We start from the raw sequence: 12,853 nt of genomic DNA, 5'->3' as shown, positions 1-12,853 counted from the left end.
TTTCAGTTTACTGTTGATTGAAAATTAATTTAAATCTTCAGAGCTACCCGATGATCGATCACTGTTATGATGTAGTGGTAGTAGGAGCCGGTGGAGCCGGACTGCGAGCAGCAGTCGGTCTAGGAAGCAAAGGCTACCGGGTTGCGGTTGTAACAAAATTATTTCCCACTAGATCTCATACTGTTGCGGCTCAGGGTGGAATTAATGCCGCGATAAATAATTCTGAACAAGACCAAGATGATTGGTTATTTCATATGTACGACACTGTAAAAAGTTCAGACTGGCTTGGAGATCAGGATGCTATTCATTATTTGACACGTGAAGCTCCTCAGGCTGTTTATGAATTAGAAAATTATGGTTGATTTTTTATTGATAAACTAGATAGATTATTTTGAGTAATTATTTGTTCATTTAAATTTTGAAGGTTGCCCTTTTAGTCGAACAGCGGATGGTAAAATTTATAAACGAGCGTTCGCAGGACAGTCTCTCAATTTTGGTAAAGGAGGACAAGCTCGCAGAACTTGTTCGGCAGCAAACCGCACAGGGCACGCAATTTTGCAAACTCTTTACGGCCAAAGTTTGAAATATAACGTTGATTATTACGTTGAATTTTTCGCACTTGATTTACTGATGGATGGAAGAATTTGTAGAGGCGTAATTGCATGGGAACTGGAGACGGGAATGATCCATCGCTTCCGTGCTCATCACACAGTTAATATTTTTAATTTTTATACTCACAATTGATGACAGCGGTCCAGGAATTGATACTTTTACAGGTTTTGGCAACTGGTGGAGCTGGTAGATGTTTTTTTTCCTGCACTAGTGCCCATACTTGTACCGGAGACGGAGCCGCGATGGTCTCTCGTGCAGGTATTCCGCTGCAAGACATGGAATTTATTCAATTCCATCCCACAGGACTCTACGGAAGCGGGGTTTTGATTACTGAAGGCTGTCGTGTAGAAGGTGGAAAGCTGGTTAATTCTGCGGGAGAGTTTTTTATGGACAAATATGCACCCAAAGCTAAAGATTTAGCATCGCGTGACGTAGTTTCCCGGGCTATCGCGATCGAAATCTTCGAAGGAAGGTATTTATTTCTGTAAATCGTAATTTAAGTTTTTAAAAGTTTATATTTTTCAGAGGAGTGGGGAAAAAAAAAGATCATGTGTACTTACAACTAAATCATTTGCCTGCTGAAACGATAAGACTTAAATTACCAGGAGTTTCACATCTAGCCTGGGTATTTACAGGTGTTAATTGTGAAAAGGAACCTATTCCTGTAGTTCCGACTGCTCATTATAATATGGGAGGAATCCCGACCAATTGGCGTGGCCAAGTAATTTCGTTTATTTTTTAATAGATGAATATTTTAATTATTATTGAATTTATTTACCAGGTACTGACTAGAGACAATGAAGAAGATAAACCAGTAGAAGGTCTCTGGGCAGCAGGCGAAGCCGCCTGTACTTCAGTTCATGGAGCGAATCGTCTTGGAGCCAATAGTCTTTTAGAAATAATTGTGTTCGGTCGTGCAGTTGCTGAAAACATCAGCACTGTCCTCAATCCCGAACAAGAGCATCAGAATATTTCTCCAGTTAATTTCAATCATTTACTCATATTACCACATACTCATAAATTTATTTTTAAAATGATAATTCAAATTATCAGGACCTGGGAAATGAAACGCTGCGGCGTTTTGATAAAACTCGTTATGCAAAAGGTTCAATTTCCGTTGGTAATTTACGAGAAGAAATGCAGATGACGATGCAAAAATATTGTGGAGTTTTCCGAACTTGTTCAGTTTTACAAAGAGGCTGTACAGAAATAACTCGACTCTACATAAATTTATTATCAGAAATTAAAGTAAAGTATTTATAAGATAAATAATAATAAAAACTTTTTTATCACCAGTTATTTATTTAATATTTTATTAGATGCTTGATAATTCTGTTATCTGGAATACTGAACTACTAGAGGCATTAGAATTACAAAACATGATGTTATTTAATATGCATACTGTTTACGCAGCTGAAAATCGTAGAGAATCAAGAGGAGCTCATGCGCGTGATGATTTTCCTGTAAATTATTTAAAAATTATTAATTTAATTATGAATAATATTATTTTAATTATAAGGATTTAATATTAACAGGATCGCATAGACGAGTACGATTATAAATTACCATTGGAAGGCCAGAAAAGAAAATCTTTAACTCATCATTGGAGAAAGCACACGCTGACATGGGCTCTGGCCAACGGCTCAGTAAGTAATCTCATGATATAAATGATAATTAATATGTCAAAACATATTTATAAATCTCTATTACTGTTTTTAAAATTAATAGATTTGCATTTCTTATCGCCCGGTCATTGACACAACGCTCGATCAGTCAGAAGCTCAACATGTGCCCCCTGCCATACGCGTTTATTAATTTTATTAAATCATAATGATATGTAATATTTAAATTTAAATCGTCTGGCAAATGTCTCAAGTTTAATGTCTGTGTGTATATAAGTCAATTATGATATTTAAATTACAGTAGCTGGTTTATTTATTTGAATTGACGCGTTTTTATTATCAATTCAATAGCTAATCGTAATCGATGTTTTTATACATTCATATATACATTATAAATATATGTTCTATTTCATTGATCAACGAGACATATCTGACCTACTAAAATTATTATGTCATATTATTGACTTTAATTTAGTTAATTGACTGATGTAATTAAAGCGTTAGTTTAAATTGAGGTAACGGTTTGAATTTATGGTGAAATTCAAATTTAAGAAGTGAAAGTCTGAAGAATTTTTAAGTGGAGAAGGTGGGGAGTATAAAAAAAATGAAATTGGAAAATATGAAGAGGAATTTAGTTTTAATTTAAAATTAAATATGAAGTTGAAGTGGAAAATAAAATTAAAATTTTAAAAATGGGGAGGAAATTAAATTACAGATGAAGATTAAAGTTTATAGTGAAATTTAAATTTTAAGAAGTGAAAGTCTGAAGAATTTTGAAGGGAGGGGTGGGGGAAAAAATGAAATTAAAGTCGAAAGAAGTGAAATTTATTTTTTAAATTCGATTTAAAACCAAAGATGAAGTTGAAGTTGAGATGAAGTGGAAAATAAAATGAAAACTTTAAAAATGGATACATTTTTTGTTTTTATTTAAGGAGAAGTTGTAAGTGTAACTAGAGCTAAAGCTGATGATAAAAATCGAGACAATTTATCAATATTGATGAAAAAATTTCCATAATTTATAAAGCTTAAATTGATGTTACTAAAACTATCTGCAGTGGATTAAAATATGAATGAATTGGTAATAAATACTGAAAGTATGTCGAGGTAAAAATATGTTTTAAAAATAATTTTTCGTCTTAATGTTGGTAAGCTTTGAAAACAGCATGACCACCTGAGTCGCTAAGTAGACTTTCTCATTCACTACCAAAGGTACATCGACCGAGAACCCAAGACCATATATCACTCGAAATATATACATATACAATAAGAAACATATACATTATTATCGAGCTAATAAATCTAATCTCTAACACTAGTGCTTTCGGTGTATTGTTTAGTCATTTTTAAAATCTTCGCCGTGTAAGAAGTACGCGGGCTTAAAAAAATCCTTATTTTAATTTTTTAATTAACTAGGGTTAGAGGTGTCGGTCGCCGTGGAAAGATTACTTGCTGTTTACTGTTTCTATATAAATATATATAGATATATAGCAAATAAATAAAGGAGGTTTATTTAATAAATATGAGCGGATTATTAAAGCTCTCGAGTCTTCTCTCAGGACAACCCGCTCGAGTTCTGGTATGGATATATTATTTTTTAAGTTATATAATAATTTTTATTTATTCATGTCTTGCGCACTTTTTTGCAATACCTTACTAATTGTTACGTAATAATTTAAATCCTTGTTTTCCTTATCCTTATTTTTATTATTTTATATTTTGTAGATCATGGGCGAATTTTTAAATCATCGTTGTGTAATTTACTACCCTTACTTGTTTTTTTAATCGTCTAAACATGAGCTCTAGCTCTGTTAATTTACTGTCCATTGATTTACTGCCTACAGCTCTATATACACAATCACATTTTTATTTCCTGTAAAAATTTTGTTTTCTTCGACTAAAATACAAGAAATTATTTATAGATTTTATGAAATTCTATTATAGAATTTTTTTATTTAATTTTTATTTGCACTGAAAGTAGCAGACGTTTAAAAATTTTTTAAATTTATTCACAAACTAAATATTAATATAAAAATTTTTAAATCATTTGTTTGCATTTTTTAAAATAATGTTTGTAAATCTTGAGTATTTTCAATTTAAATCCGTGAGTATTAAATGCAATTAGAAATTATTTAAATTCCGTGATATTTTATAAGTTACCATTTTTTTTCACCAAATGAATTACAAAAAAACAAAAAACTAAAAATATGCACATGTAGAAAATGGAAAAAACTCTTGGTGGAATTTTTTTGAATATTTTTTTTTTGAATAATTTATTATTTTTAAAAGAATCCAAAAATTATCAGACACCAGCTAACTTCAGTATCATTTTAAAATTAATTTTTTTAAATGCAAAATCCCATTTTTGAATTCTACTATTTTTAAATTTCATAAATTTTTTTATAAAAACAAATAATTTACGATTCATTTTTAATTAAAACATCAAAATGTTGTTTTTGAAATAAATATATCAGAGCGATATCAGAGTTATTGAAAAATAATATTTTTAATGGCAATCTCATATAATTTAATACTCAAATAAATATGTTTTTAATTTAAATTTAAATATCACAATATTACTATTCATTTCTTAAAATAACAATAGTAGATATTTTGCAATAAATGACGTTAAATATCTAAGTCACATGTCATTTAAATCACGAGTATGATGTTTACATAAAACTATAATTCAAAAATTATTTATTATTCAAGTGAAAAAATTTTTTTTATTCGTAACGATAAATTTTTCATTGACAACTTAAATCATTCATAAAAATGCAAATAAAAATTGACATCATTACATATTTATTATTTTATTTCGACAATTTAATACTCTGTTAAATTTATTTGCTAAAAAAAATATAATGACTAAATTTTAAAATAATAAAATCACTCAATTAATAAAATTCAATTACTACTTTTTTATACTTTGAAAAATTTTATTGGCTATTAAAGTATCGTTAAGCATCACAATTATTTTTAATTGCCTTTTCTTATCAGAGTAATTAAGTCTTTTTTTTTTTTTTTCAATGACTACTTTGTAAGACAGTAAATTTAAAAAAATATGTAATTCCAGAATAAATTAGGGCTACCAGCAGTAACGAATCGTAATTTTCATTACACACCGGACGGAAAAGCCAAGACTTCGGAAGCGATATCCAAGCAGTACCCAGTGGTAGATCACACGTACGATGCAGTGGTGGTGGGAGCAGGAGGAGCGGGACTGAGAGCAGCGTACGGTCTTGTAGCAGAAGGATTTAAAACAGCAGTAATTACTAAATTATTTCCCACTCGATCGCACACTGTCGCTGCTCAAGGTGGAATCAATGCGGCTCTGGGTAACATGGAAGAAGACAACTGGCAGTGGCACATGTACGACACCGTCAAGGGCTCGGACTGGCTTGGTGACCAAGATGCCATTCATTACATGACACGTGAAGCTCCGAAGGCTGTCATTGAATTAGAAAATTGCGGTATGCCATTCAGCCGAACCCAGGATGGTAATTTTTTAAATTAATTATTTAAAGCAGACGAATAATTTTAATAATTACACTAGAAATTTGTATTTTAAATACTCGTGTCGCTCGATTTACGCCCGCAATTGTCTGAATCGCTACTCGAGTCAGATATATTTTTAATTATTACATTTTTATAATGAATGTCTTTGTTCTTACGCCGTTTTTTCTTTTCTCTAGAATCATCGAACTCCTAAATTAATTAAATAATTAAATAAAGCTCAGTAAATTTTTACTTATCAAGTAAATTATTTATAATTACTCTGTAATTTTTAACTTTGGTTGCATTTCTAGCTCTCTTCGTTTTTAAAACCGGCGCCCGGGCTTCCTGTTGCTTGTCTTTATTTTTCTGGCGCTCCAAATTTTTTAGCTTCCTTATTCTATTAGCGCCGTCAATGTATGGCTGTTTTTGTTCTTGAGTCATTTGCCTCCATTGGTCACCTGCGAGCTTACATAAATTAGCACTGGTTAATTTGCCAGGGAACTCATTTTGGGTCTAAATAAAATAATTATTTAAGTCAAGGCGCGATAATTAATAAAAATAATAAAATTTAAATGAATGAACCTTTCGATAGTCATGCAGGTAATTTATAAAAGCATTGACACTTTTCCATGATCGCTCTCTGATAGGTACAACTGGTGATCTTGATCGCGTTCTCGTAGGATTCTGTGGTAAATTAGTCTGCGTTGTATTGCTATCAATTATTTCTCGTCTCGTATCGTTAATTTGCACAGGGCTGCCATTATTAGATACTTCATCATCACTTCCTGTCTCTACATACTCCTCCATTTTAATGTGCTCAATTTATAGTAACAATAAAATTTTATTTATAAAATTATCAATAGAAACATTTTTTATTTTTAAAAAAATAAGATTATAAAATTTTTGACAAGATGTCAAGAAAAAAGAAACAATTGACATTGAAAATTAAATTACATGAATCTAGCTGCTAAGAATTGAATATATTTTTGTTTTAGGGAAAATATATCAGCGAGCATTCGGTGGGCAGTCTTTGAAATTCGGCAAAGGAGGACAGGCACACAGATGTTGCTGTGTCGCCGACAGAACCGGACACTCGTTGCTCCACACACTCTACGGACAGTCATTGAGTTATGACTGCAATTATTTTGTCGAGTACTTTGCTCTAGATTTGTTGATGGAAGGCGGAGAATGTCGGGGAGTGATAGCGCTGTGCCTTGAAGATGGCTCGATCCATCGTTTCCACTCAAAGAATACTGTTCTCGCAACTGGTGGCTATGGACGGGCTTACTTTTCATGTACGTCTGCTCACACGTGCACTGGAGACGGCACAGCGATGGTCACACGTGCTGGTCTTCCTAATCAAGACTTGGAGTTCATACAATTCCACCCGACAGGAATTTATGGGGCTGGATGTTTGATTACTGAGGGAAGTCGTGGTGAAGGTGGTTATTTAATTAACAGCGAAGGTGAACGATTTATGGAACGTTACGCTCCAGTGGCTAAAGATTTAGCCTCGCGTGACGTTGTTTCGAGGTCGATGACCATTGAAATCCGTGAGGGACGTGGCGTTGGACCGGAGAAAGACCACATTTACCTTCAATTACATCATTTGCCACCAGAACAATTGGCCGCTAGGCTTCCGGGTATCTCGGAGACTGCGATGATCTTCGCTGGAGTCGATGTCACTCGCGAGCCCATCCCAGTATTGCCCACGGTGCATTACAATATGGGTGGAGTGCCTACTAATTACAAGGGACAAGTATTGACGACCAAGAACGGCGAAGATGTCGTTGTACCTGGACTCTATGCCTGTGGAGAAGCTGCCTCTGCGTCAGTACACGGCGCGAACCGACTTGGTGCCAATTCTCTACTAGATCTGGTTGTGTTTGGCCGTGCCTGCGCGATTACTATTTCACAGGAGAACAAACCTGGTGAAAAAATAGGTCCACTTAGTTCGGTAAGTAACCAGCTCACTAAATAAAACTAAAGCTCTAGTAAAATTTAATTATTATGATTGTAGAATGCTGGAGAAGAATCCGTTGCGAACTTGGACCATATTAGACATGCAAATGGATCAGTTTCGACTGCTGACTTGAGATTGAATATGCAGAAGACTATGCAAACTCATGCCGCTGTTTTTAGAGAGGAAAAGACTCTTCAAGACGGTACTTATTTAATTTATCAACCAATTAATTTTATAAATTATTATTTATAAATTTTGTTTATATTTTTTTACAGGCTGCCGCAAAATGACTGACATCTACAAGAAATTAGACGACCTTAAAGTAACTGACCGGTCGTTAATTTGGAACTCAGACCTGATCGAGACTTTGGAGCTTCAAAATCTCATGCTCAACGCCATGCAAACAATTTACGCGGCTGAAAACAGGAAGGAAAGTCGCGGAGCTCATGCCCGAGAGGATTACAAGGACAGAATTGATGAGTACGACTACAGTAAGCCCTTGGCAGGCCAGCAACCGAAGCCAATAGATCAACATTGGAGAAAGCACACGCTCACGAAAATGGATGCGAAATCCGGAAAAGTAATTTTATTTAAATAATTTCATTAATATTTTTGTTCGTTAATTAATTTATTTAAATAATTAATATTAATTTCAGGTATCCATTGACTATCGACCTGTAATCGACGCAACTCTTGATAATCAGGAATGCGCAACGGTACCACCTGCAATTAGGTCGTACTAAAATATTTACTAGACCCGATCTAGCTCGCACATTTTGATTTAAAGTAATTTTTTAAAAAAATTATTACGTTCAAAAACTTTAGTTGACTTCAATCAAATTTTTTTTTATCGTGCATTAAAATAATAGTGAAAAATAAGTAATTTATAAATTAAACTAATCGCGACCACCAAAGTTAATTCTTGTCAACTCGTTCACAAATAAAAGTCTGTTATTATAATAATTTATAATAAAATGAATACGACTTATTATTTTAGGACATTTGAAGGTGCTGATTGTTATACTAAGTAATTGAAAAAAAAAAAAAAACAATTAATGTTTTTTTTTTAAATTAATTGAAATTTAATAATGAACGATGTATGTTATTTCGTACGCGGCACTTTACTTAAAGAAACGACGACGTAGGAAAATTGACAGTTTAAGGAAATACTAGCTTCTTGTTTGCGAATGAAACCAGTCGGAAATATAAGTATTAATTAATATTAATCACAAAAGATAATTACTTTTAATTTATCAATAGACACTTTGTTTTTGTGCACCAGTATTCTTTAACGTCAATAAACTTTTTAATTATTAAACTGTTACTACGTTGTCTAATACCCAGTGTGAACAATTTTATCGAAATGTGGACGATTAATTTGTAAAAGACGCACTTACGACAATTAACTTATTGGTAATAAGTCAATGACCAAGTTAATTTAAATAAAAGTTACCAGTGATTAAAGTTTAAATTTGTTTGACTTTTAAATATTAATAAAGATGTACTTTGTTAAATTTTTAAAATATATTAAGTCGTATGTGTGCGTGAGATTGTAAATATAAGCGAATAAATAAAAAAATTATTAAAAGCTTGATTGCGAAAATTTTATTTAAATATTTGACTTTTTAAATTTATGATTTATTTTTAGACAGCGAGTGAGTCTATTAGCGATGTCTGACAATCAGCGACATTAATTTATACCGAAGCGTTGCCCTCGGCTTGATGGTTTCAAAGAGGTACCGAAATATCAAGCCCGGGATAATACGACCCGGAACTTAATGTCGCTGATCATTCCTAGACTACCCGGAGTGAGAATGAAAACTGATAACAAAAATCATTTATTATAAAAGTATATAATGATTTCTATCTACTTAAGTATCTAAAAAAAAATTAACATCGCAGATGTAAATTACCAACAAGTTTTTATTTAATTTATATTACATATATTTATCGTCATGTGTATTTTTTGTTTCTCCGCGCAATGACTTTTGTTGCTCCAATAATCTTTCAAGTGGAGAAGGTCCTGGACCGGACCATAGTGACCGCTGCTGATGCTGTTGTTGATTATTCAACGAACTATAGTTAGTAAGATTATTCTGCCCGCTGGATCCCCATGAATTTTCGCTAAACAATGAGTACACGTTCTCCTCGTTGTTGATAATCGGTTGCTGAAAAAAATATTTAAATTAATTCACTATTCCTCCAAGTTTTAAGACTTCAGAAAATTACAATAATAAATAAATACTTACATGGGTATTAGACATCGATGATGGCGCTAAGCTTACACTAGAAGCTGGACACGACCAGCTGGGATAAGAATTTACATCAAAATTGCTAGCTTTCGTGGTTTGAGGCACAGCATTACTCCACCAAGAATTCATAGCCGTATTTTGCGGGTTATTCCACATATTAAAATTACGCGGCTCAACTTCTGCGTTCATCATCAATCCATAGTCAATATTTGCCGGTTGGTTAAAAAACAAACGATCTTGTTCTAATTTATCACATTGAATTGTCTTTCCTGCAAGCATCCTGCTCTCGATGTCTCCAACTGACAGCATTCGATTATTTTCCACTCTATCGGATCCATTTATCTGTTCATCATTAATCCGTTCATTGAATTGGGAGGTAGGCATTGAAATAGTATTATTTGGTATATAGTATGGGGAAATATTCAACGGCATATTTAATAAAGTTTCAGAACTTGGATACGTCGGCAAATAACTCGGTTCACTCTGTGCGTAATTTTTAAGAGTATTTGCTGGCAAAGGATCCAAGTTTATTTGATAGCTATCCAGTACTTGGGATTTAGCAGAAAGATTATCAGGAACTGCATCGGCGATAGAAGCACTGGCTACCGGGATACTTTCTGCTGGATTATCAACAGAACTGGCAACAGAATTATCAACAGGGTTAACATTATTGCCAGCAGACTTATCTAAAGGCATTGGTGTGCTCTCAGGATTAGCAGCGGGCTTCTGGTCCATCTCAGCACGTTTCATTATAGCTTGTATTGCAATATTCTGACGTATTTTTCTCGCCAACGGCGCTGGGTTTTTCTTAACAAAGACATTCTGCTGGGTGTGATTGCGGCCATGTGACTTAACAACAACTCCTTCTTTCTTTCTATCAGCAGCTCCGTCAGCGATCTCCTGCAACTCTTTTCTCAGAGTGAATTCTTTTAGTTCTTTCAGCAGTCTGACATTAACAGAATTATTTGTCGCAGAAATGAACTCGCCTTCTTTACTACCCGGGTTGATGCTGATTAAATTCATACCATTCACCCGGTACTGAGCCAGCAGACGTCCCAACTCCAGAATTCTTACAGCGCGTAATTTTTTTAAATCATCTACATCAACATACTCATCATCACTAAATTTAAGCTTTTCAAAACTGCGTTCCAGTGGTAAAAATCCCTGCAGCTCCCAGTCTTCCGGCAAAGGAATCTTGATAAATTTATCACCATAAAAATCACCCACTTCTTTACTGAGTCCATTAAGAAGAGCACACAGACTAGGCCATATTTGTAATCGTGATGAGAAAGCATCCTCTTCAAGCAATGATTGGACATTTTGTTGACTCATCAGCCACTCGAGATACAATTTAATCGTCGGCAAAGCAAAGTAATCAATAATACTTGTTTTTAATGTGTAAACAGGCAATAATAATGCTGATAAACTACCAGCTATTAGATCAAGAATATAACTACGTGCTAACTGCTCATCAGAACTAAGCTGATCAGGTTTAAGTAGCTCTTGGAAAGACGAGTTACCAGCAACATGATGAAGCGCGTATAAATTTATCACCAACATTTGAACGAGTTTCCATGAATTAAATCCATCAGTGGCAATCAGACCCGTGAAATTACTGTCCGTCAATAATTTTTTGTAGTCAACAGCACTCTTTAGACCATTATTGCTGCTTATATCTTTTTTATGAGCATTGATATCGTTATCATGATTACTAACATTGATTTCCTTCAATTGGTTGTGATGAATAGCACCGTGAAGCTTCAGAAATATCCCCGTGTACTCCGAAGCACTTAATTTAGCGTAATGACAGTAAGAAAGACAGCCATCATCGTCGTTTATCAGCAATGTCTTGGCCAAGTTGCTGGTAGCAACATGAAACGGGTGTTTTACAGCAACGGAACGCGCGTAGTAATAAACAGTAGCAAGCTTGTCAACTTTCGAAGCTTCCAAAAGCGCCAACTGATTGTACGGCTGCCCGCTCCAGGGTGCTAATGACACAGCATGCCTATAAAATAATTCAGCTTGTTTATTTTCATTGCGATAACGCGCTATGTCGCCTAAATGAACAAGACAGTATTGGCAGACGTAAAAACACGATGACCGGTGACGTGAAGATTGTTTGTTTATCTTCTGTACCCTCTGGACTGCGTCCCAGGGTGACGATAGCCCATAAATGTCACCTTTGCGACGAAATGCTAGATCTAAATTAAATGCTCCGCATATTTCTTGCAGGAGACTCTGATAGAAACCACTTGCAGCCTCCAAACACCAGCTCAGCATCGCCTGGGACTCTGCCCGGTGGACATTCTTGCGGTCCTTCACCTGCGCTTGAAGAATCGCAATGTAATTTTTAAAACCCAGGTTCCATAATTCCTGCTCGACTTTTTTGTCCAACGCATACTCCAAATCCAAGATCAATACTTGTTGGTATATTTTTTGCAACTCTTGCTGACATATCCAGGCGTCATTGTCATTCAATAAATCTTTTGACTGCTGGACTTTATCTTTTAAAACTTGAGCTTTCCTAAAAAAATTTAAATTATTATTTAAAATATTAATGACTATTTAAAATTAATAAATAAATTTATTACCTCAGAGTTTGAGCAGCAGCATTGATATTCATTGTCAACTGGTTACAACTCGTGTCATTTATATTTTAATTATTATTTATACTTTATTAACATTATAGTTTATATTTACAGCTAGATCTAGTTTATTGATCAGTTTTCTAAGACATACTTGTTCAATGTCATCATAATAAAATATAATAGACAAATATATACTTAATTTTATTTGGACAGAATAACCTAGAAATGATAAATTTATAAAAAAAAATGTTCTGTCGGTAATTTAAATTTCTGCTGTAATCTTATTGACATATATTTTGTTCTATATATTCATTGTAGTCA

At 33.8% G+C, this 12,853-nt stretch overlaps 3 protein-coding genes across 3 annotated transcripts; 2 read left to right on the top strand and 1 right to left on the bottom strand.

Moving 5' to 3' along the window:
• Positions 1-47: 47 nt before the first annotated feature.
• LOC103571148 (succinate dehydrogenase [ubiquinone] flavoprotein subunit, mitochondrial-like) lies at positions 48-2,511 on the top strand. Its single transcript, XM_008549195.2, has 9 exons — positions 48-357; positions 425-711; positions 777-1,084; positions 1,138-1,333; positions 1,394-1,591; positions 1,666-1,860; positions 1,932-2,075; positions 2,148-2,258; positions 2,341-2,511. Exons 1-9 carry the CDS (start codon positions 51-53, stop codon positions 2,425-2,427), a joined length of 1,833 nt encoding a protein of 610 aa, XP_008547417.2. The 5' UTR covers positions 48-50; the 3' UTR covers positions 2,428-2,511.
• Positions 2,512-3,408: 897 nt separating this feature from the next.
• On the top strand, positions 3,409-9,286 carry LOC103570957 (succinate dehydrogenase [ubiquinone] flavoprotein subunit, mitochondrial). Its single transcript, XM_008548876.3, has 6 exons — positions 3,409-3,810; positions 5,308-5,731; positions 6,725-7,686; positions 7,750-7,894; positions 7,968-8,272; positions 8,349-9,286. The coding sequence occupies exons 1-6, from the start codon at positions 3,754-3,756 to the stop codon at positions 8,433-8,435; spliced, it is 1,980 nt and encodes a 659-aa protein (XP_008547098.1). The 5' UTR covers positions 3,409-3,753; the 3' UTR covers positions 8,436-9,286.
• Positions 9,287-9,597: 311 nt separating this feature from the next.
• LOC103570955 (nonsense-mediated mRNA decay factor SMG7) lies at positions 9,598-12,781 on the bottom strand. The gene is made up of 3 exons (XM_008548874.2): positions 12,536-12,781; positions 9,942-12,468; positions 9,598-9,860 (listed from the first exon to the last, which is right to left on the bottom strand). The coding sequence occupies exons 1-3, from the start codon at positions 12,565-12,567 to the stop codon at positions 9,630-9,632; spliced, it is 2,790 nt and encodes a 929-aa protein (XP_008547096.1). The 5' UTR covers positions 12,568-12,781; the 3' UTR covers positions 9,598-9,629.
• Between the last annotated feature and the right edge of the window lie 72 nt (positions 12,782-12,853).

Source organism: Microplitis demolitor, chromosome 7 (genome assembly GCF_026212275.2).
Source record: "Microplitis demolitor isolate Queensland-Clemson2020A chromosome 7, iyMicDemo2.1a, whole genome shotgun sequence".
NCBI classification, from domain to species: Eukaryota; Metazoa; Arthropoda; class Insecta; order Hymenoptera; family Braconidae; genus Microplitis; species Microplitis demolitor.
Note: the sequence above shows the minus strand (reverse complement) of the source record. Positions and strands in the feature narration are given on the sequence as shown.